Genomic DNA, 21,618 nt, shown 5'->3' with positions numbered 1-21,618 from the left:
TAGCCCACCCAACTACCTCATCCCTATATTGTTATTTTTTTTGCTCTTTTGCACCCCAGTATCTCTATTTGCACATAATCTCTTGCACATCTAGCATTCCAGTGTTAATACTATTGTAATTATTTTGCACTATAGCCTATTTATTGCCTTACCTCCATAACTTGCTACATTTGCACACACTGTATATATATTTTCTGTTGTATTTTTGACGTTTTTTACCCCATATGTAACTCTGTGTTGTTTTATCGCACTGCTTTGCTTTATCTTGGCCAGGTCGCAGTTGTAAATGAGAACTTGTTCTTAACTGGCTTACCTGGTTAAATAAAGGTGAAATAAAATAAAAAAAATAAAAAATAAAAAAGGTTATTCGAAGAACTTTGAGGATCTTAGAAGAACCCTTGTTGAACCCCTAATTTTCAGAGTGTAGGTGATAAAACAATATTTGTATGATTCCCCATGGAAGCAAATGAAGAATGAAAGGCCTAGGATACTATCTGTAGGATAGACTAAATTAATGTTAACGTAAATGATGATACAGTCTACCATACAGAGGACACCCATGGAAGATTAGACTGAAGCCTATAGTATAGTAGTCTGGCTGGCACCAGGTCTGGAAGTCTTCCAGTCACAGCTCGCTGTGTAGTCACATGGGTCGCGGGTCAGCCAGGCTAATAGTATAGACCAGGGGTATTCAGACCCAAATCGACCTATTCAAGTCTTACCTTAGTGCTGGTTTTATGTTTGTTACCTCATAATTAGTTGCACCCACCTGAGGGGTATACTACAAAGTAGGATCAGTGAGTTAGCCAGCTAACTTTGATAAACAACCAGAAATGACTATTGATTAAGAAAACTAAACTTTGATATGTATTTTTTGTTGTGGAGTCAATTAGACCATGCCCATTCCAAGCTTATCCTTCTAAAATAAAATACACATTGATCCTGCTTTGTAGTATCCCAGGTTTAAATCAGTCCCTGATTAGAGGGGACTTTTTATGGTTTGAGGTCCAGATTTGAATTTGAGGGGTATATACTATTATTAGCTAGACAACTAGCTATAGCCTAGAAATCCCACTGGGTACACACTGGTTGAATCAACCTTGGTTAACCAACATAGAATAGACGTGGAATGGACATCTGTGCCCAGTGGGATATATCAACATGGTGTCTAGATTACTCACTCAAAGGTGGGTCCTCAATGCAAGGGCAATAGTTAGCCTTCATAGTGACCAAATATTTTAAATGTATTGTATTGATGTGATTATGAATCACTTAATGTTGTTAAATATGTTTAATGTAAGTGTCTGGCAGCTAGCTAACCTCCTCATTGCCTCCTCATAATTTGAAGGGGGGATTTGCAGTGAGCACGAGGACAACATTGGCCCCACTTGAGCATGTGGGTTTTGGAGTTTTGAAGTAGCCTACAGAGCAATTGAATTGGTAACTGTCTACTTTTCATCCCAACATGTCCTATTAGAAGAGCACAATGTCTGTAAAATACCTACAGATGTAGGATCTTAATTTGATGACCCTGTTGCAGGAGAACTTTCCTGCAATTCAGGAAATGTAAAACTTGTAGTGTATTTGAGGTTTAAAAAGGCTTCTGAAGTTTGTAATTTCCACTATGAAATTTCAGACTTGATTTTCCCTTACGAAGAATGTATTAACCCCTACAAAAATGTCCATTAATTATGATCCACATAATAATTCACATTTCCTGTTGCTGCAGAATTATTTTCCTGCTGTAGTAAACTGGCTTAAATTAAGATCCTACATCTGTATCAAATTGTCAGGTAGTTATTGTTTAACTGGAATATGACACAAACAATATCACAGCCTACTTATTAGATAAGCAATTAAAAAAGCTTTAGAGTCATGAGAGCATGACAAGTGACATCTCTTGAATTAGAAAGTATTAGAAATACCTCCCTCTTGTGGTGATAGTGTATACTCAGTACTGCAAATAATGGCTTTGGCTACAGTGAAAAATGGCAGAGGACTTCACTTAAGAGTGATTTGTGTCAGGCTACGTTTTGTCCTTACATTGTCCAGGTTGGAAGTTGAATCGAACGAAATAGATTAATGATAATAATAAAGTACTTGATGCAAATACCCCCCCCCCCTGTTTGTAACCTTGGGTCATACTATCTGTTGATGTGGAAAAAAATATGATATCTCTTGTCATCTCATGACGTCACATGCCTGGTGCATGAATGATTTATGAATATATCCAAGGTTTAGCCATGGAAAATTACTTCAGTGCGTGGGGAGCTTCGTAGCCAGCAGTGTGGCTTACTGAAATAGAAGCCCTCACTGGTATGCATGCTATGCCACAGAGCCATCTAGCATAGTGCCACAGAGGCAGAGCCAGGGTTGAACTACCAGTATGTCCCACTCGCCACTGAGTCCCTCCCTCTGGTGTCACCACTCGCCACTGAGTCCCTCCCTCTGGTGTCACAACAGGAAGGTGCTTGTCATAAATATGAAGACTTGAGTGTCTCTCGAAGGTTGTGTCACGACGAGAAAGGTTTCTATGTTTTCACATGGTCGTGACTGCATGCTGTGCTTCTATAGGGCAAGTGATACAGGAGCTACATAAAAAACCTGCAGTGACACATTCGATTTCACGGTGTTCTTCTATTATAAATGTGTTATAAATGTGAGGGAAATATTTTTAGCCTAATGGGGCCACAATACAACAGGAAAAATACTGTAATGCTTTGATTTTATGAGCTGTAGGCTTTGATGAGATGCAACATATGATACCAGTAACCCCTTCCACACAATTTCAAGTGTTACGTTCAGGCCATTTGTTCAAAACGATAGTGTTTAGGGTGTAGTTAGGGGTGTTAACAATGAGAAACATTTGTTACTAATGAAAAAACAGGTACACAAACCCTCTCTTCTCCCTTCCCATCTCTACCCACCACACCAACACTCTGACCAGAAATGGAATGAAAGCTACTCTCTCTTCTGTAGTCACTCTATTTGAAGGAATAAACAACATTTACACCAACAATGTGGGAACTCTAGAATTATTGAAACGTTTATTAATCATGAGAAACATGAAGCTAACATACAATAGCTTAAATACAACTTGTTTGAATGATGCATAGGCCTATATTAGGACGGACACATGAAATGGATCAATTAAATATGTTACATTTGGTATAATATTGTTTAAAATAAATGAACATTTACAGTACATATTTACAATCTTATTTACAATACAAAAGTTGGCAGGTGTTGATCGATCTTAGCCATCACCGAAATAGGAAGTAAAAGTGGTATGTGGTCATCCGATTATTTCTATTCTAATGCAGGTTTTCTTCACAACACGTGGTACACAGGTCTGGTCCCGGGGCTTTCTGGAGTGCAAGGCTGGGAGTCGGTGCTAGAGGGCGAGAAGGTAAGCATATCTCTGAGCCCAGCTGGGGTACTGGCATCCACCGAGGAGAGGCGATCTACTATGCTAGACAGGCAGGCCAGGCTGGAGGCACCAGCACCGCTCTCTCCGGAGCTCACTGGACAGGACAAACAGGGGAAGGACAAGGTCAGTCGAGACAATGAACGGAGCTATCTCATGGATGAGATCAGTTAACCACCATGTCCTATTGAGTCAATTTATGGGTATGGTGAACTTAAATGGAAAGGCAAAATTATTCACATAACTTGGAACATTATTTGTGCCTCTATAGTATGAATCAAAACTAATGAAAGTAAACCTGGCAGATTTTACAATACTCAACATACACAGTTGGTAGTCAGACCATAGCCTAACATAAGCCCATTACATGTATTCATTAGACTATGTCTATAGTTTTATAAGACATAACAAGACAAAAAATATTAATCATACCGTTCTTAGTGTAACTGTAGTTGTTGCCATAGCTTGTGTTTATCTGAGGCCACACAACAGGACTGCTGCAGTCAACCTACAAGGAAACAAACAGAGCAAACTAACGTTAGCAGAGCAGTCATAACAAAGCACGTGATATTATTCACCTTTCCACGTTTCAGACATTTTGAAGTGTCTGAAATTGATTTTACTCAACTGAGGTTTTTAAATGGTGCACAATAAGAACATACAAATATTAAATCATATTAAAATATGGGCAAATAATGTAATCCCTGGTCATCTTGCCAGACTGATAAATCCACAGTGTTGCTGACTGTCTGGCTAGGCTTCTTTATTTCACAGCGACCTCAGGGCCAAAGTTGCAGGCTACTCCCATGATCTGCCCGGCTCTAGCCGTGGCGAATCGATTGTATCAGTGGAAGCAACACCAGTTTGTGCAAGACGACACTTTCTCCCAGTAAATCTGCAGAACATCCTGGCAGCAGCGGAGAACATGCAGTCAGGATGGAATGCAGAAAAGCACAGTCTTTCCTGCCAGACTTCAGTAAGGTGGATTTAGCAGGGTTTATTAGGCTATAAAGTGTCCAGTGGTGGGAAAGCCATTACTCCATCCACCATCATAAAGATCCATTCTATTATTTAGCATTGCATCACCTTTTAACCACTGTTTTGTAGAGCTGATTCTAATCTTGACTGGCCAACTGAGAAGGTATACACTGAGGTAATATACATGCACCAAACACACCAATAAAAAAAGGATAGCATTTCCCGGTGAAACATAACGCATCATGCATGTATAACACTGCAAAAGAGATGTTTGCATCAGTGATGCAGCCAAAGAAGATGAAATGCACAAGGGAACATTGTAATTGAGATCTCCCAACAGCACAATCAGTGCAAGTCTATTCAATAAACATTCTAAATTTGAAGTGAGCCTATTCCCCTTCAGATCCAGGGAGATACTCTGAATGCAAATTAGATATGACATTGTAATGTCAAATTATTACAATATGCATGCTCAGAGACAAACAAAAGCTTTTTAACTCAAGATCTTGGGAGATGCAACAAGACAGAGGCTAACAGCAATGTGATCCATCATGCAAATAGAGTACTCTGAAATAGTCCAATGAGGGAACACATTTCAGCAGACACTGAACTAGCAGGACAGGATAAAGCCTCTGTGTGCTGCACAGAGATGAGGAGACAGTGAGTAAAGCTGTATATGAGTCCGTGTGTGTCTGGTCTCAGTCTCACCATGCTGTCGGAGCAGCTGGACGAGGGGCTCCCAGGCTCTGAGCTGCTCTCCCCAGGAAGGCCATAGTAGTTCTCCACATGCTCGTGGAGCAGCTCCTGGAGGCTCTCGATGTACTGGATGGCGTTGCGCAGGATCTCCACCTTAGGCAGCCTCTGGCTGGGGTTGGCTGAGGTGCAGCGCCTCAGAGCCTCGAAGCCGTGGTTCACCTTTTTCAGCCGGCGTCGTTCCCTCATGGTGGCAGCCCGCCGCCGGTCCACCGTGCTGGACTTACGCTTGCAGGCCTTGCAGGCCCACTGAAGGCAGTGACCCGCCTGGTGAGGAGCCCCAGGAACCCGGACGTGCTCGTCCTCCTCTGAGCCGTCCAGTTCCCCGGGGCCGAAGTCCAGGTCCTCTGGCGAGGAGGCACATGCGCTGTCATAGAAGACCTGCGATGGGGAGAAGACATCCATGGATGGGCTGTTGTTGTGGTTGAAGAAAGGAAGAAAACAACTCTCTGCTTTGGGAGAGCAGTGGGGTGAGAGAGGAGACCTCTGAGTGATATGAGGGGGCTGCTGCCATGGGGCCCCGCTTATATGCCCCCAGTCCAGAGCCCAAGGCCCACATTGGCCAGATCTAATTACCATGCCCCATTGGCCCAGGCAGGCTGGGGTTAGCTCAGCTCTCCGCCCCACCCGCTCCCGGTCCCTCACCCCCAGTACCCTGCAGAGTTCCTCACATCTGCACTCCCTGGTGTTTTCCCACTCATTACACCACTACATTGCCCTTTTCTGTTAAGAAACTGACCTATTCTGTGTAAAAGTAATGGTTGGTGAACACCAATAGTTGAACAGGTAAATAGGGGAATAACTTTACCTCTCAGATGCGACAAAATAGTACTTTTAGTATACCAATCTTTGAATATATACGCTACTAATATTGCAATGAGCCAACACTCAAAATCGTACACATTATGAAAGTGTGATAATAATAGAGATTAGTTTTGTTTTCTAAAACTGAGCAAGAGCAACGAAGTGAAGCATGTGCAAGAGTTTGCATGCCAATTTTATGCTTGAGACAAATAGCAGCGTTACAGATGCAGCCCAGCTGCAAAGGGAGGTGTAACATTTCAAATCTCATCATTCACATGCAGCGGTTACTCGTCTAACCCGTCCTAACTCATCATTGAAGGTGTCATGCACGCGGTGTCCGTGTTTGTCAAAGCTAATTAAATAGGTAATTAAGCATTTAACACGAGGGCTTCAATTCGTGAATCCTTTGCAAGACCTAGCCTAATGTCATAGCCAAACATACACCATTAAAACCTAATTATACCCATGTCAAATTATATTCAATACATATAGGCCTATACATTTAAACATTTGCATATCATTGTTGCATTTGGAAAGGTCTCATAATGTCTAATAATGTACATATTTGATGTCCCTCTTAAAATACCTGCATCACATTGTATCCTTGATTAATTTTACTCAATAAAATGAGAAATCTGGCATTCAAATTGTGTTAACTTTTAAAACATTCGGCTTGTAATACATGTTAATAAGCATGCTATATTAATTACTTAAGCTGCATCTCGAAAGAGTACGCTTGCTTGCGAACCACATGTGCATAGCCTAATTACGCATGAGAAACTAGCTTGAACAAACACTGATGAATAGCCATGATGAGCTGCCTGTTTCAGTCGTCGGAGTAATTATTCGAGTGTTTGTTGACACCCTACAAGGATACAATGCGGATATTTCTCACAACGTGTCAAAACGTTTGGCCTCCTCTATCTCTGGGAACCGCGCACACCTAAGAAAACACCCGAGTACCTGCCACTGAATTGCCGTCCGAGTTTGTATAGCGCACAGCTGAAGAAGACATTGGCATGAGCCTGGCCCTAGATGCTTCGGATGAGATCAAAGGCTATATTGACTGTGAACAACCCCAACAATACAGACAACGAGAAAACCTGGCAACAACTGATAGCTAATTGAGCCTATAGAATACGATTGGGCCAGCATATGGTGTTCGTGGCGATACATCTAGCAGAGGCCTATGCGCTACTCCATTCGTACATACTCACTCTGGCTCTGTGATTGGAAGTGCTAGTGGTGTCTCTTGGGAACTGTTTATTTTTATTTTTTTATCACCTCTATTCCAGAGTTGTTGTCAGGGGTCAGAGGCAGAGTTAAGTGTAGGGCATTAGCTGGGATTTAATGTCCCTTTCCCTCACGTGTGAAACCCTTATTTCTTCTAAACTGCTCAAGCTTTGATTTCATGTGATGTTGTGCCCCTCTTATTCAGTCTCCATAGGTGTCATATATCAAATGTTCCGACATCCATAAAGGTTTATTAACCCCAGATTTTATATGCCATAGATGGAAACTTATTTTTGTTATATTCCTGAAAGATTTGGAGTATGGAGACAAATGTTTCAGACTGATACAATCATTTCAAACTTATGACACATTATAATCCTTCATGTATAGTATTTCACTTTTCCAGTTAACCAATGTTTGTGTTTATGGGGGCAGCCCATTTCTTAAAGTAAAGTAACTGTCCAGTGTTGAAATATGACCAATAATTACTTACAATATGAGTGAAATAGTTTTCCTTCCATTAAAGTGTAATTAAGTATGTTAAAAAGTATATTTTCTGTGTTGGAATGGTGTGGGCGTACCTCAGCAACAGAATGTTGTGGGCATATACCGGTCATTAAAAATATTAACGCGAGTAGACCGCTGATTGGCCAGCTCATCCTCCTTTAGACCACTGATTGGTCAGCTCATCCTCCTCAGGAGTATGACATCATACTCTATGAGGAAATAGCAAAAAAAAATGTAACTGTCTGTTTGAGATACAAGTTTGAGGTGGGGTTTTTGGAGTGTTTTTTCTCCAATTTATGCTTTGGCCACAAATGTGAGTATAAGATGAGTCAACGAGATCGTTTGGGTATGGGTTAACAGAATATGAGCTTTTAAAAGTCAGACTTTCAATGGACAACTTTAGTGAGTGCATTAGATCATATCACATGACAAGGGTTTTTGATTGGCAACACCACTTGTCTGGCAGGGAGCTGCAGTGCGCTGCCAACTACAATGTTGCAGGGAATCATATCGTAGCAGGATATTCTAGGAAACCCAGATAAATCAAGGCATATCTCTCAAAGGCTGATCCTCTCCAATAAAATCTCCCCTTTCATCAGCCTTGACTTTTTAAACACATGCTCCACAGCAAAATCCATTTCAATAGCATCATAAGTGACAGGGAAATCTCTGTAAAATTGCAGGCCGATGTTGTCTTCTAACAAGTCAAATGGTGATAATACGTCATACTGCACTTATCCTCCATTTGAAACACCCAGGGAGAGGACAAAACAATTCCATCTATAACACCTAACTTATAAAGACTGTATTATACATGAATAATAGAATACTCATATACATTAGTACAGGAATCACATCTATTAAACCCCAAACTGATACATTTGCATCTAAATCCTAAAATAACAGGTCCCAATGAAATTACGTCCCTCTCAACATAAAGGTGGTAATTGCTATTTTCCCAAGGTTTAGGCCTCAATGTTGAGCAGGTGGTAGATTTTGGTAGAACATATCAAAGATATTATCCAAAAACAAACAGTAGATTGACAAAGTCATTTAGGGGGATCTAAGAGAGCCTTAGAACTCATTTGGAAGGAAGACGCTCATGGACACTGGGAAACAGGCCCACAAACTCACTGTGAGAAAGCTGCTTCGATCCATTAAAATAACATTACTGTGGGGGTTATCTAGTTTCAGTTTGGTTCAGTAAGAGAAGTAGAAGAAAAAAGAAAGATGTGAAGGGACTTTGAAGTACAGGCCATATATCATTTGATAGTACTTACTGTATGAGGCATCACTGAAGCGCGCATTAAATCTATTTTTAATCGCACTAGAAATAGGAGCACGGGTGGCTTTGACACTGTGATTTGGATAAATGTTGGTACATTGGATATGCAATCTACTGTTTTGAGAAATCACCCAAAATGTACCCTAAAGCCATTTACGTCTATATAAAAAGACTGTAAGGTTAATCAATTTGAATGTACTCAACGGCAATAAAATAAAATAAAAAAACACAGAGACTCTTGTGCATCTCTACTATGGCCTCTTTTTCAAATGACTGTTGGATGAGTCTCCAATAAGTTGTGTGTGTGTGCTTGGGGTCGTGGGGTTGTGAGTCAGTGTGAGGTGCATGTGTGTATGCCTACAGTTGTGTGAGGGTTGAGGGAAAAGGCAGACGAAACAACCTGGACTCAGGGGTAGACGTAATATAGTAAACGGAAATCCGGGACACGAAAATTAGTATGATATTTTACGTTTGGTACATTATGTATTAATTTGTGGATGTTCATCATCCATTTCTTATGATATGTTACAAATTACAATTCGTATGATATTTTACAAATTACAATTCTTATGATATGTTACAAATTACAATTTGTTGTGGCTAACATTATGTTACGTCTAGTCAATGAGACCAGGCTGGACACACAGGGGTCAGCAGGGGCAGTGTGTCAGCCACAGAGATCTGAGAGGGAGAGGAGCAGTGCTCACTGTGATGCAGGGTTAGGTCAGCACAGCAATGCACTGTTGGATCATAAACAAGTAGGCTTCCACAAGTCAACACATGAAGGAGCAAGAGATCATCATATCAAACCTACATTCAGGGAGTCCCTTATAAAGTATGTGTAAATGTTGTGCCAATGTGCATGATCAAACAAGTGATCATGAATTAAGACCTAATAGCTGTCTTCATTATCACTGAGGGCTTTGCACCATTGCCTCCTGACAAAGTTTCCATGTCGAAGCATTTCCGAGTTTAGAGGTGACAAAATATTAATAATAATAATAATATTAATAATAATAGTAACATAATAATAATAGTAATAATATTTAATGATATAAATATATATATATTTTTTTTCCAACTAGCACCGACTTTGCTGATAACTACTTTATGAGGGAAAATGTACTTGCTACGACTGTGAAATGTGGTTGTCTCACCTAGCTATCCTAATATGGATACACTAATTGTAAGTCGCTCTGGATAAGTGTGTCTGCTAAATTACTCAAATGTTAAACGTAACGTTACTGGAGTGGACCAGGCTAGCTCTCTGCCAGCTGGAACAAAGAAAGGAGCCCAGGCTATTTCAGGTCCTGTTGGATTTTATGTTCTTCTAATACCCATGAATACTGAGGGAACGTGTGGCTGGTGCTTGCATGTGCAGTATCATATCTCTATTCAAATTCCACATGATCAAGTGGGTTAGTGGGGACATTAGGAATATCATTGGATATCATTATGAGACCTTAAAGCTATGGCTGAAAGTTTGTCACATAATAGGAATGGCCTGACCTGCAAAGAGGTTGAACACAGTAGGACCTACCTTAAGTACCCATACACCATGCATTAATCTATGGTATTTGGAGTGAGTCAAGTCCAATTAAAAAACTGGTACAACATAGGATAATTCAAAAATGAATACCTGAGGTTTTAATTGCATGGTTTTCATGATATTATACTATACTACATGTGTCAAGGCCATATAGTGTATACAATTTAATTTGTATTGATATCAAAATGTCTAAAAAGTAAAATTGTATTTAAAATAAAGTATTTAAAATAAAGTATTTAAAATAAAGTATTTAAAATAAATAATGAAGTGCATAGTTAGTGATGAACAAAACAAAACGTGTAGATGCCCTGTAAGATACAATGCTTACAATTTATTTGTTGGTCAGTTCATATATAAATACTCAAACACAACAATGAATCTCTTGAGGTTGTGTTTCTGCATTTTATATGTAAAATAAATTAAGTTGTTAATATATTATAAAATATTTACAATTATCAAATGTCCATTTGGAAATAAAATATTATAGTTCCATTGTTGTCATTCTTTAGAAATAAAATATTGACCATTCATACATTTTTAAAGAAAACAGTGACTACAAAATGCCCGTTAATTTGTACAAATGAATATAAGTAAATGGAAACTAAAACATATGAATTAAGAAGTGGAAATAATTTAGAAATAGACAATGGAAATATGAAATGCTGACGTCGCTTATGCAGGCTACAAAATTCAAATAAATCATGCATTATTTTTCGGAGACTTCTTCGTTGCAAGTCGGTTTCTCTTCACTTGAGATGCTGTCAACGATTGATGACAGGCGAAGAAGGCTGGTGGACGCTGAAGACTCCGTGAAGCCTGAAATATAGAAATAAAATATATAAGATGTACAATAAGTTGATGAGTTGCAAAAGAGCAATTTAGATCTAATTTCCTAATCATAGTTGGCACCAACCTTCTCTCTGATTCGTCATTGGTGCATTGGAATGATCAGCTGAGGTCTGCCAGTTTTGACAGGCCTTCTTCCAATGGTACTCCTTATTTGACGCCTACATGTACACACACACGTATTAGCTTAAGTGTCTACTAACACACGTGTTATTATTAACGGGCACAGGTACACAAAGTAGTAGGCCTACAAGTATGATGCACAGTAAGATATTTCTCATTATGGCAATTTGCCCTTTATGCATTATGGCAATTTACCCTTTATGCATGAAGCCAATTATTGTACGCATAAAGTGACATAAAAAATGCAGCTGCAAATATTACTCAAATGAAGCTTACATGGTGTTCTTTCACGTTATAGTTATATGAGCCATTTTGGGGCGTTTTTTCTTGCTCATCCAGTGTATGCAACAGGTCCTGCAATTGCTCGATGTAGTTTATGGCGCTGCGTAAAATCTCCACTTTGGGCAGGCGCTGGTTCGGATTGGGCACGGTCTTTTTCTTCAGCGCATCGAACGCTTCATTGATCTTCTTGAGCCGCCTTCTTTCCCTGAGAGTGGCCGCTTTGCGCCTATCGGTCGGTGCAGACTTTCTTTTACAAACCTTACAAGCCCAGATGAGGCACTGTCCCTCGCAGTGCGGCTGAAGACCCGGGGGTGCGAGGACATGCTCCTCTCCGCTGCTGTCACATCCAGTCTCGGACGGATCCCCCCCAGGTGACAACGGGCTGTCATTCCCGTGGTACAAAGGGGACACCCCCGCCATGTCCAAGTGCTGCAATGGTCCATGATCTCCCTCTAGATAACGCAGATCGTTGAAGAAATAAGTGTTGGTCTCAAAAAGGTCCACCATACTGTTGTACCCTCGCACGGCCTATGTTTTGACAGTGGGACCCTGCATGGCATTTAAATAGCCCTGTGACACAAGTCACCAGGCTTATATATAGAATGTGAAACTCTATCCAACGCTTAGCTGTCGCAGTGCATCAACCTTTTTTTTTTTTCTCAATGGGTTTTTTACTACCAAGCGAGTTTGTGTAGAAAATAAATAAGCGTTAACACCTCTCAATGAAAGTTAAAACTTCACTTCAAACTTATGACAGGTATTTTCAATATCTGTTTCATGGTGAAAAGATAACATACTGTACCAGTGCCCATCTCTACTTCTCGACTAGTAGTATAACTGTCAATGTAATCTTCAGGCCCTTCCCAAGAAGTTGGCTCCCCTAAGCGTAACAAATATTGGCCCTCAACTGACTTGCAAAGTTCCAATAACATTATTTTCATAACTTATAATAATAAAGTATATTTGTTCTTGTTGCCTTATCTCATCAAAACCTTTCAACTTTCAAGCCCACTTCTCAACCTTTGACATAGAGCAGGTATTCCAATCATCAACAAATGGTGTACTCTGTTCATGTCTTTAATACTGTAGGCTGAAATTCTACAGTATAGCCTAATACATTTCAAAGAAACATATCCTAGACAGTGAGAATGGTTAAGTGCAATTGTAACTTGTGGCATGTCCAATCATAAATAGATATGAATGTGCAGTCAGAATGACACCTGTGGTATCTAGGTGGTATAAATAGATATGGGACTCATTCATCTTAAATCCATAAAATAGATGAAAGCCTTCTCAGTGGTGCTATGTGGCCTTTGGCATTTTTTCTACGATCTGCAAAGTCTGCTTCTCTCAGCTGGTGTCACGGTTTCGGCCGAGGCTGCTCCTCCTCCTTGTTCGGGCAGGCTTCGGCGGTCGTCGTCCCCGGAGTACTAGCTGCCACCGTTGTTTGTTTTCGATGTTTGTTTGGTTTTGTCTTATTGGTACACCTGTTTCTGTTTTGTGCTTATTATGTGTCCTAAAAGTTCTCGTTGTTTGAGTCTTGTGTTGTGTGTAATTGTTCACCGGTCAGAGGTGCAGTGTTTGTTTCCTCCATTGGATAGGAGAGAGTTTCCGCACTTGTTGTGAGCGCTATTTTGGCGAGTAGAGTTTTACGCGTTGTGTGCATAATTTTCGTGTTTTGCCTTCCGGGCTCTTGTAGAGGCCCGTTTTTTTTTTTGTGTATTTACTAAAGCCTGTTGGACGAAGCCTCTGTTTCCTGCGCCTGATTCCTACACCACATCCACATTTCACACTGACAGAATTACACACCCTTATCGATGGAATCAGCAGGAGCAGTAGCAGCACCCGAGTCGTTCGAGGAGCGCGTCCGCGGACAGGACGACCGGATAAACCAACTCGGGACCGCCCTGCAGGGAGTAATAAATACTCTACACCGATGGGAGACCAGTGGGGTACCCACACCTCCACCTACCTCACCCCCACCATCGGCCAGTCCGCCCGTCCAGGCTCCAGAACCCAGTGGGATTCGGCTCTCGCTCCCGAGGGCGTATGATGGTACCACTGCCGGGTGTCAGGGTTTCCTCCTACAGGTAGAACTCTACCTAGCCACGTACACCCGGCGCCCTCGGGACACGAGAGCGTTTCCGCCCTCATCTCCTGTCTCACCGGCAAGGCGTTGGAGTGGGCCAACGCCGAGTGGAGGAGGATAGACGCCGCAACGGTCACCTACGCTGAGTTCTCCCGCAGCTTCAGGGCTGTGATCGACCATCCACCTGAGGGGAAAGCGGCGGGGGAGCGTCTATTCTACCTCCGGCAGGGGAAGAGGAGCGCCCAGGTGTTTGCCTTGGAGTTCCGGACTCTAGCGGCAGATGCAGGGTGGAATGAGCGGGCCCTCATTGACCACTTTCGGTGCAGCCTACGGGAGGACGTCCGCCGTGAGCTGGCTTGCAGGGACACCAACCTCTCGTTTGACCAGTTGGTGGACATGGCCATACGCCTCGACACCCTGCTGGCCACCCACGGACGTCCCGAGTGGGGGCCGTCCATTCCACCCTCCAGCGCCTCCGAGCCGAGTCCTATGGAGCTCGGAGGTGCTGGCGCTAGAGAAAGGAGGAGAAGGAGTCCAAGGGGGGCCGTCCCCTGCACCAACTGTGGCCGTGGAGGACACACTGCGGCTAGGTGCTGGGGAGGGTCTCCAGGGGGAAGAGACAACAGGCCACGCACTGGGGAGTCATTCCAGGTGAGTAGGCGCCCCACTTACCCAGAGCTCTCTGTTGTGCACCTAACTATACCTGTCAGTTTTCTACAGGTTGCACCTCGGTCCCAGCATAAGGCGCTAGTAGATTCAGGCGCAGCTGGGAATTTTGTTGATCGGAAGTTTTGTGTAGAGTTAGGGATTCCTCTCCTTCCTGTCAATGCTCCCTTCCCTGTACATGCTCTAGATAGCCGCCCGTTGGGATCAGGGTTGATTAGGGAGGTCACGGCGCCACTTAGGATGAAGACGCAGGGGGGTCATGAGGAGACTATTCAGCTATTTCTGATCGACTCTCCTGCGTATCCGGTGGTGCTGGGGCTTCCCTGGTTGATTACCCATAATCCCTATATTTCGTGGCAACAGAGGGCTCTTAAGGAGTGGTCTGCCCAGTGTATGGGGCGATGTCTGGGTGTTTCCGTGGGGGCGACCTCGGTGGAGAGTCCAAACCAAGTGCCCGCAATGCACGTTCCCCCTGAGTATGAGGATTTAGCACTCGTGTTTAGCAAGGCGAGGGCGGCGCGATTGCCACCTCATAGACAGGGGGATTGTGCGATAGACCTCCAGGCAGGAGCTGCGCTTCCGCGGAGCCATGTGTATCCTTTGTCTCAAGAGGAGAAGAGGGCTATGGAGACATACATAGCCGAGTCTCTGAGACAGGGATACATACGGCCCTCCACTTCCCCTGCGTCCTCGAGCTTATTTTTTGTGAAGAAAAAGGATGGAGGTTTGCGCCCGTGTATTGATTACCGTGGTCTCAATCAGATTACTGTGAAATACAGTTATCCACTCCCTCTGATTGCGACTATGACGGAGTCATTACACGGAGCACGGTTCTTCACAAAATTGGACCTCAGGAGCGCCTACAACTTGGTGCGCATTAGGGAGGGCGATGAATGGAAGACAGCATTTAGTACCACCTCGGGTCATTACGAGTATCTCGTCATGCCATACGGGTTAATGAATGCTCCTTCAGTCTTCCAATCCTTTGTGGATGAGATTTTCCGGGACATGCAGGGGCAAGGAGTGGTCGTGTACATAGACGATATTCTGGTGTACACTTCTACCCGAGCCGAGCATGTAGCCCTGGTGCGCCGAATGTTGAGGAGGCTGTTGGAGCACGACCTGTATGTCAAGGCAGAGAAATGTCTGTTCTTCCAGGAGTCTGTCTCCTTTTTGGGTTATCAGTTGTCCGCGTCAGGAGTGAAGATGGAGGTTGACCGTGTGTCAGCCGTGCGTAATTGGCAAACCCCAACCACGGTTAAAGAGGTGCAGCAGTTCTTGGGCTTTGCGAATTACTACCGGAGGTTTATCCGGGGTTTTGGACAGGTGGCAGCTCCCATAACGTCCCCTTCTGAAGGGGGTCCGTGCGCTTGCAGTGGTCAGCTGAGGCGGACAGGGCTTTTGGGAAACTGAAGGACCTGTTTACTTCGGCTCCGGTGCTGGCGCATCCGGATCCCGCTTTACCATTCCAGGTGGAGGTGGACGCGTCAGAAGCCGGTATAGGGGCCGTTCTATCGCAACTGTCCGGCACGCCACCTAAACTCCGCCCCTGTGCTTTTTACTCTAAGAAGCTCAGCCCGGTGGAGCGAAATTATGGCGTGGGGGACAGGGAGCTGTTAGCCGTGGTACAGGCCGTAAAGGTGTGGAGGCATTGGCTTGAGGGGGCTCAACACCCTTTCCTCATTTTGACTGACCACCGTAACCTGGAATACATTCGGGCAGCTAGGAGACTGAATCCTCGCCAGGCTCGATGGACCATGTTTCTAGCCCGGTTCGTATTTAAGATCACGTACATCCCTGGGTCCCAGAACGGAAAGGCAGACGCTCTGTCTCGGCGGTATGACACAGAGGAGAGGTCCGTTGAGCCCACTCCCATACTACCGAGGTCTTGTCTGGTGGCACCGTTGGTGTGGGAGGTCGATGCTGAAATTGAGCGGGCGTTGCGTACCGACCCTAGCCCTCCACAGTGTCCTGTGGGTCGGACGTACGTTCCGCTCGAGGTTCGGGATCGACTTATTTATTGGAATCACACGTCACCCTCGTCTGGGCATCCAGGGATTGGCCGGACAGTGCACTGCCTTAGCACGAAGTACTGGTGGCCAACGTTAGCCAGGGATGTGAGGGTTTATGTCTCCTCCTGCTCGGTGTGTGCCCAGTGTAAGGCACCCAGACACCTGCCCAGGGGAAAGTTACAACCCCTGCCCGTTCCACAATGACCCTGGTCTCACCTCTCAGTGGACTTTGTTACAGACCTTCCCCCCTCACAGGGGAATACCACCATCCTGGTCGTTGTGGATCGGTTCTCAAAGGCCTGTCGTCTCCTTCCCATGCCGGGTCTCCCTACTGCCCTACAGACCGCTGAGGCACTATTCACCCACGTCTTCCGGCATTACGGGGTACCCGAGGATATAGTGTCTGATCGAGGTCCACAGTTTACCTCCCGAGTCTGGAGAGCGTTCATGGAGCGTTTGGGGGTCTCGGTGAGCCTTACCTCGGGGTACCACCCGGAGAGCAATGGGCAGGTCGAACGTGTCAACCAGGATGTGGGTAGGTTTCTGAGGTCGTATTGCCAGGGCTGGCCGGAGGAGTGGGCGAGGTATGTCCCCTGGGCAGAGAACTCTCTCCGCCACTCCTCCACCAACCTAACCCCTTTCCAATGTGTGTTAGGTTACCAGCCGGTTCTGGCACCATGGCATCAGAGCCAGATCGAGGCCCCTGCGGTGGATGAGTGGGTGCGGCGCTCGGAGGAGACGTGGGATGCTGCACACGTCCATCTGCAGCGGGCCATCCGTCGACACAAGGCGAGCGCCGATCTCCACCGCAGTGAGGGGCCGGTGTACGCACCTGGAGATGGAGTCTGGCTCTCGACCAGAAACCTACCCCTCCGCCTGCCCTGCCGGAAGCTGGGTCAGCGGTTTGTGGGGCCTTTTAAAGTCCTGAGGAGGTTGAACAAGGTGTGTTACAGGTTACAACTGCCTATTGATTATCATGTTAACCCCTCGTTCCATGTGTCTCTTCTCAGGCCGGTGGTAGCTGGTCCACTCCAGGACTGTGAGATAGGAGAGACTCCTCCGCCCCCACTGGACATCAAGGGGGCTCCGGCGTACACAGTTCGGTCCATCTTGGATTCGAGACGTCGGATGGGGGTCTCAATATCTCGTGGAGTGGGAGGGAATGCGGTCCGGAGGAACGGTGCTGGGTGCCGAGGAGGGACATTTTAGACCTGTCTCTTCTGACTGAGTTCCACCGTGGTCACCCCACGCGCCCTGCTCCGCATCCTCCTGGAGCCGCGCGTCAAGGGGTGGGTACTGTCACGGTTTCGGCCGAGGCTGCTCCTCCTCATTGTTCGGGCAGGCTTCGGCGGTCGTCGTCCCCGGAGTACTAGCTGCCACCATTGTATGTTTTCGATGTTTGTTTGGTTTTGTCTTATTGGTACACCTGTTTCTGTTTTGTGCTTATTATGTGTCCTATAAGTTCTCGTTGTTTGAGTCTTGTGTTGTGTGTAATTGTTCACCGGTCAGAGGTGCAGTGTTTGTTTCCTCCATTGGATAGGAGAGAGTTTCCGCACATGTTGTGCGCGCTATTTTGGCGAGTAGAGTTTTACGCGTTGTGTGCGTAATTTTCGTGTTTTGCCTTCCGGGCTCTTGTTGAGGCCCGTTTGTTTTTTTGTGTATTTACTAAAGCCTGTTGGACGAAGCCTCTGTTTCCTGCGCCTGATTCCTGCACCACATCCACATTTCACACTGACAGCTGGGATACTAGTGGTCACTGAGGGCTCCTGTTTCTGCATGAAGATATGGCATCCATGACATGAGCCAAGAAATTAGCCAAGTACATTTTTGTCACCCTTTTGGCCACTGTTTACCATTTATAGTATTACGGTTGGGGATGAACATTTATGAAACTATTATGTGCGTGCGTGTGTGTGTGTGCATCAGTATGTGTGTGTGCTGTGCATGCATGTATGTGTGTGTGTGTGTGTGTGTATGTATGTACAGTGGGGAAAAAAGTATTTAGTCAGCCACCAATTGTGCAAGTTCTCCCACTTAAAAAGATGAGAGAGGCCTGTAATTTTCATCATAGGTACACGTCAACTATGACAGACAAATTGAGGAAAAAAAATCCAGAAAATCACATTGGAGGATTTTTAATGAATTTATTTGCCAATTATGGTGGAAAATAAGTATTTGGTCACCTACAAACAAGCAAGATTTCTGGCTCTCACAGACCTGTAACTTCTTCTTTAAGGGGCTCCTCTGTCCTCCACTCGTTACCTGTATTAATGGCATCTGTTTGAACTTGTTATCAGTATAAAAGACACCTGTCCACAACCTCAAACAGTCACACTCCAAACTCCACTATGGCCAAGACCAAAGAGCTGTCAAAGGACACCAGAAACAAAATTGTAGACCTGCACCAGGCTGGGAAGACTGAATCTGCAATAGGTAAGCAGATTGGTTTTAAGAAATCAACTGTGTGAGCAATTATTAGGAAATGGAAGACATACAAGACCACTGATAATCTCTCTCGATCTGGGGCTCCACGCAAGATCTCACCCCGTGGGGTCAAAAGGATCACAAGAACGGTGAGCAAAAATCCCAGAACCACACGGGGGGACCTAGTGAATGACCTGCAGAGAGCTGGGACCAAAGTAACAAAGCCTACCATCAGTAACACACTACGCCGCCAGGGATTCAGATCCTGCAGTGCCAGACGTGTCCCCCTGCTTAAGCCAGTACATGTCCAGGCCCGTCTGAAGTTTGCTAGAGTGCATTTGGATGATTCAGAAGAGGATTGGGAGAATGTCATATGGTCAGATGAAACCAAAATAGAACTTTTTGGTAAAAACTCAACTTGTCGTGTTTGGAGGACAAAGAATGCTGAGTTGCATCCAAAGAACACCATACCTACTGTGAAGCATGGGGGTGGAAACATCATGCTTTGGGGCTGTTTTTCTGCAAAGGGACCAGGACGACTGATCCGTGTAAAGGAAAGAATGAATGGGGCCATGTATCGTGAGATTTTGAGTGAAAACCTCCTTCCATCAGCAAGGGCGTGGTCCTCTGTAGCTCAGCTGGTAGAGCACGGCGCTTGTAACGCCAAGGTAGTGGGTTCGATCCCCGGGACCACCCATACACAAAAATGTATGCACGCATGACTGTAAGTCGCTTTGGATAAAAGCGTCTGCTAAATGGCATATTATTATATTATTATAAGGGCATTGAAGATGAAACGTGGCTGGGTCTTTCAGCATGACAATGATCCCAAACACACCGCCCGGGCAACGAAGGAGTGGCTTCGTAAGAATAATTTCAAGGTCCTGGAGTGGCCTAGCCAGTCTCCAGATCTCAATCCCATAGAAAATCTTTGGAGGGAGTTGAAAGTCCGTGTTGCCCAGCGACAGCCCCAAAACATCACTGCTCTAGAGGAGATCTGCATGGAGGAATGGGCCAAAATACCAGCAACAGTGTGTGAAAACCTTGTGAAGACTTACAGAAAACGTTTGACCTGTGTCATTGCCAACAAAGGGTATATAACAAAGTATTGAGAACCTTTTGTTATTGACCAAATACTTATTTTCCACCATAATTTGCAAATAAATTCATAAAAAATCCTACAATGTGATTTTCATGATTTTTTTCTTCTCATTTTGTCTGTCATAGTTGACGTGTACCTATGATGAAAATTACAGGCCTCTCTCATCTTTTTAAGTGGGAGAACTTGCACAATTGGTGGCTGACTAAATACTTTTTTCCCCCACTGTATGTCTGTGTATGTGTGTGTGTATGTGTGTGTGTATGTATGTGTGTGTGTAATATCATACTGTATAATACATTCCAGATCAGTGTGTATTTTACTGTTGTGCAACCACACTTGGTTAAACCTTATGGATGTCCCATGGATGTCCCACTCTGTGCCTTGGCTCCAGTTACCTTGTTGTGGAAGCCTGAGAACTAGGGACTCCTAGTCAGTGAGACATCTCTCTGGCCCATGTCAAGTACTCTCCTCTAAACCCATTTGGATAAGATATAATGTAAGTGACCCAAATTAAAGTAGAATTCTATTTCTATTGAAATATTGCCCATCAAATATACAAGGTCTTCTACATATTGTATCCGTGACCTTTACCTTAGCATTTGGATAACCTCAGGAGACTGAAAGTTAACCCTTTACAGACCCTCCATCAATCCCTTGCCTCATCCTCTGTGTACACACAGAACACTATTCTATTGTTCTATAGCTCTGTTCCAGGCTGTAAATGTACTCTCCCAGTAACTGACACTTTAGGGAGCGCTCCTAATCGTGCTGGGGTTTCGGGGTTCGTTGATCATTCCAACATCCTCCTGGGATCAGCAGCTGCCCATCCAGGACAATAGCCTGGTTGGTCCTGGCCTGTTCAATGGGACTATTCTACTCAAGCCAGGTCTTCTTTCACACAACCCCAGGGACTCTCAGCTGAAAGCCATGGTCAAGGAGAAGCTGTGGTTCCACTTCACAATAGATGATAAGTATGTTTATAAGAGGAGAATGGATTGAAACTATATGGAGACAACTTGTGTGGATGAAATTAACTCGATTTCAGAGGTAGAGAAGATGTGAAAGTTAATTATGTAAATGAGGACGTGATACATTTCCACAATAAGTAGTAGAGGAAGCGCTGTTGTCTCGATCACTTGATATACGTTTATGGTGAGCATTTCATGACACATGCATGCCCATTCCGTTTTGTTTACAAGGGTCTGGGGGAGCAGTCACATGTGGAAGCCAATATAGAATGAATTGGTTTCTTGTTGACAGATGACCAGATCATGTTGGTTCCTGTCTTGGACTTGAGGACAGTTTCTCTGCAGAGATAGGCCTCCAGAGCTCTACTGCACACAATGATACCAATTTGAAAACCCCATTTTGTAAAAGCAGAACGTACTTTTCAGCTTGGGCAGATTTGCTGATTTCACATAATTAATTTGACTGTTAATTACCATACAAATCATAATACAAGTAACATTTTATTTGGTTGTTTAATAGAATCAGCACATCTGTCTGTGTGACATTTCCATTCCAGAAAAACAAAAACA

The 21,618-nt window shown here is 44.2% G+C and overlaps 3 protein-coding genes across 3 annotated transcripts in view; 1 reads left to right on the top strand and 2 right to left on the bottom strand.

Moving 5' to 3' along the window:
* Positions 1-3,414, top strand: part of LOC121579060 (protein lin-7 homolog A) — a 44,827-nt gene extending 41,413 nt beyond the window's left edge. The window contains exon 6 of the mRNA XM_045210388.1: positions 3,351-3,414. The gene's annotated coding sequence lies outside the window, so the exon portion shown is untranslated. The remainder of the gene's footprint in view (positions 1-3,350) is intronic.
* On the bottom strand, positions 3,026-6,533 carry LOC121579059 (myogenic factor 5). The gene is made up of 3 exons (XM_041893325.2): positions 5,114-6,533; positions 3,860-3,935; positions 3,026-3,524 (listed from the first exon to the last, which is right to left on the bottom strand). The coding sequence occupies exons 1-3, from the start codon at positions 5,735-5,737 to the stop codon at positions 3,331-3,333; spliced, it is 894 nt and encodes a 297-aa protein (XP_041749259.2). The 5' UTR covers positions 5,738-6,533; the 3' UTR covers positions 3,026-3,330.
* A 4,146-nt stretch (positions 6,534-10,679) lies between these two features.
* LOC123482476 (myogenic factor 6-like) lies at positions 10,680-12,334 on the bottom strand. The gene is made up of 3 exons (XM_045210331.1): positions 11,782-12,334; positions 11,450-11,543; positions 10,680-11,352 (listed from the first exon to the last, which is right to left on the bottom strand). Exons 1-3 carry the CDS (start codon positions 12,292-12,294, stop codon positions 11,243-11,245), a joined length of 717 nt encoding a protein of 238 aa, XP_045066266.1. The 5' UTR covers positions 12,295-12,334; the 3' UTR covers positions 10,680-11,242.
* Between the last annotated feature and the right edge of the window lie 9,284 nt (positions 12,335-21,618).

The sequence above is a fragment of the Coregonus clupeaformis genome, chromosome 34, assembly GCF_020615455.1.
Source record: "Coregonus clupeaformis isolate EN_2021a chromosome 34, ASM2061545v1, whole genome shotgun sequence".
NCBI lineage: Eukaryota > Metazoa > Chordata > Actinopteri > Salmoniformes > Salmonidae > Coregonus > Coregonus clupeaformis.
This window is presented reverse-complemented; position numbering and strand designations above follow the sequence as displayed.

What these genes read in the sequence shown, in the direction of transcription:
- LOC123482476 (XM_045210331.1), bottom strand. Translation starts at nt 12,294, where the DNA reads ATGGTGGACCTTTTTGAGACCAACACTTATTTCTTCAACGATCTGCGT. An exon ending in ATAACGTGAAAGAACACCAT is followed by an intron (nt 11,544 to 11,781) that starts GTAAGCTTCATT and finishes GTGTACATGTAG; the next exon opens with GCGTCAAATAAGGAGTACCA. An exon ending in AATGACGAATCAGAGAGAAG is followed by an intron (nt 11,353 to 11,449) that starts GTTGGTGCCAAC and finishes TCTATATTTCAG; the next exon opens with GCTTCACGGAGTCTTCAGCG.
- LOC121579059 (XM_041893325.2), bottom strand. Translation starts at nt 5,737, where the DNA reads ATGGTAATTAGATCTGGCCAATGTGGGCCTTGGGCTCTGGACTGGGGG. An exon ending in CCAGCTGCTCCGACAGCATG is followed by an intron (nt 3,936 to 5,113) that starts GTGAGACTGAGA and finishes GTTTCCTTGTAG; the next exon opens with GTTGACTGCAGCAGTCCTGT. An exon ending in CTACAGTTACACTAAGAACG is followed by an intron (nt 3,525 to 3,859) that starts GTATGATTAATA and finishes TGTCCTGTCCAG; the next exon opens with TGAGCTCCGGAGAGAGCGGT.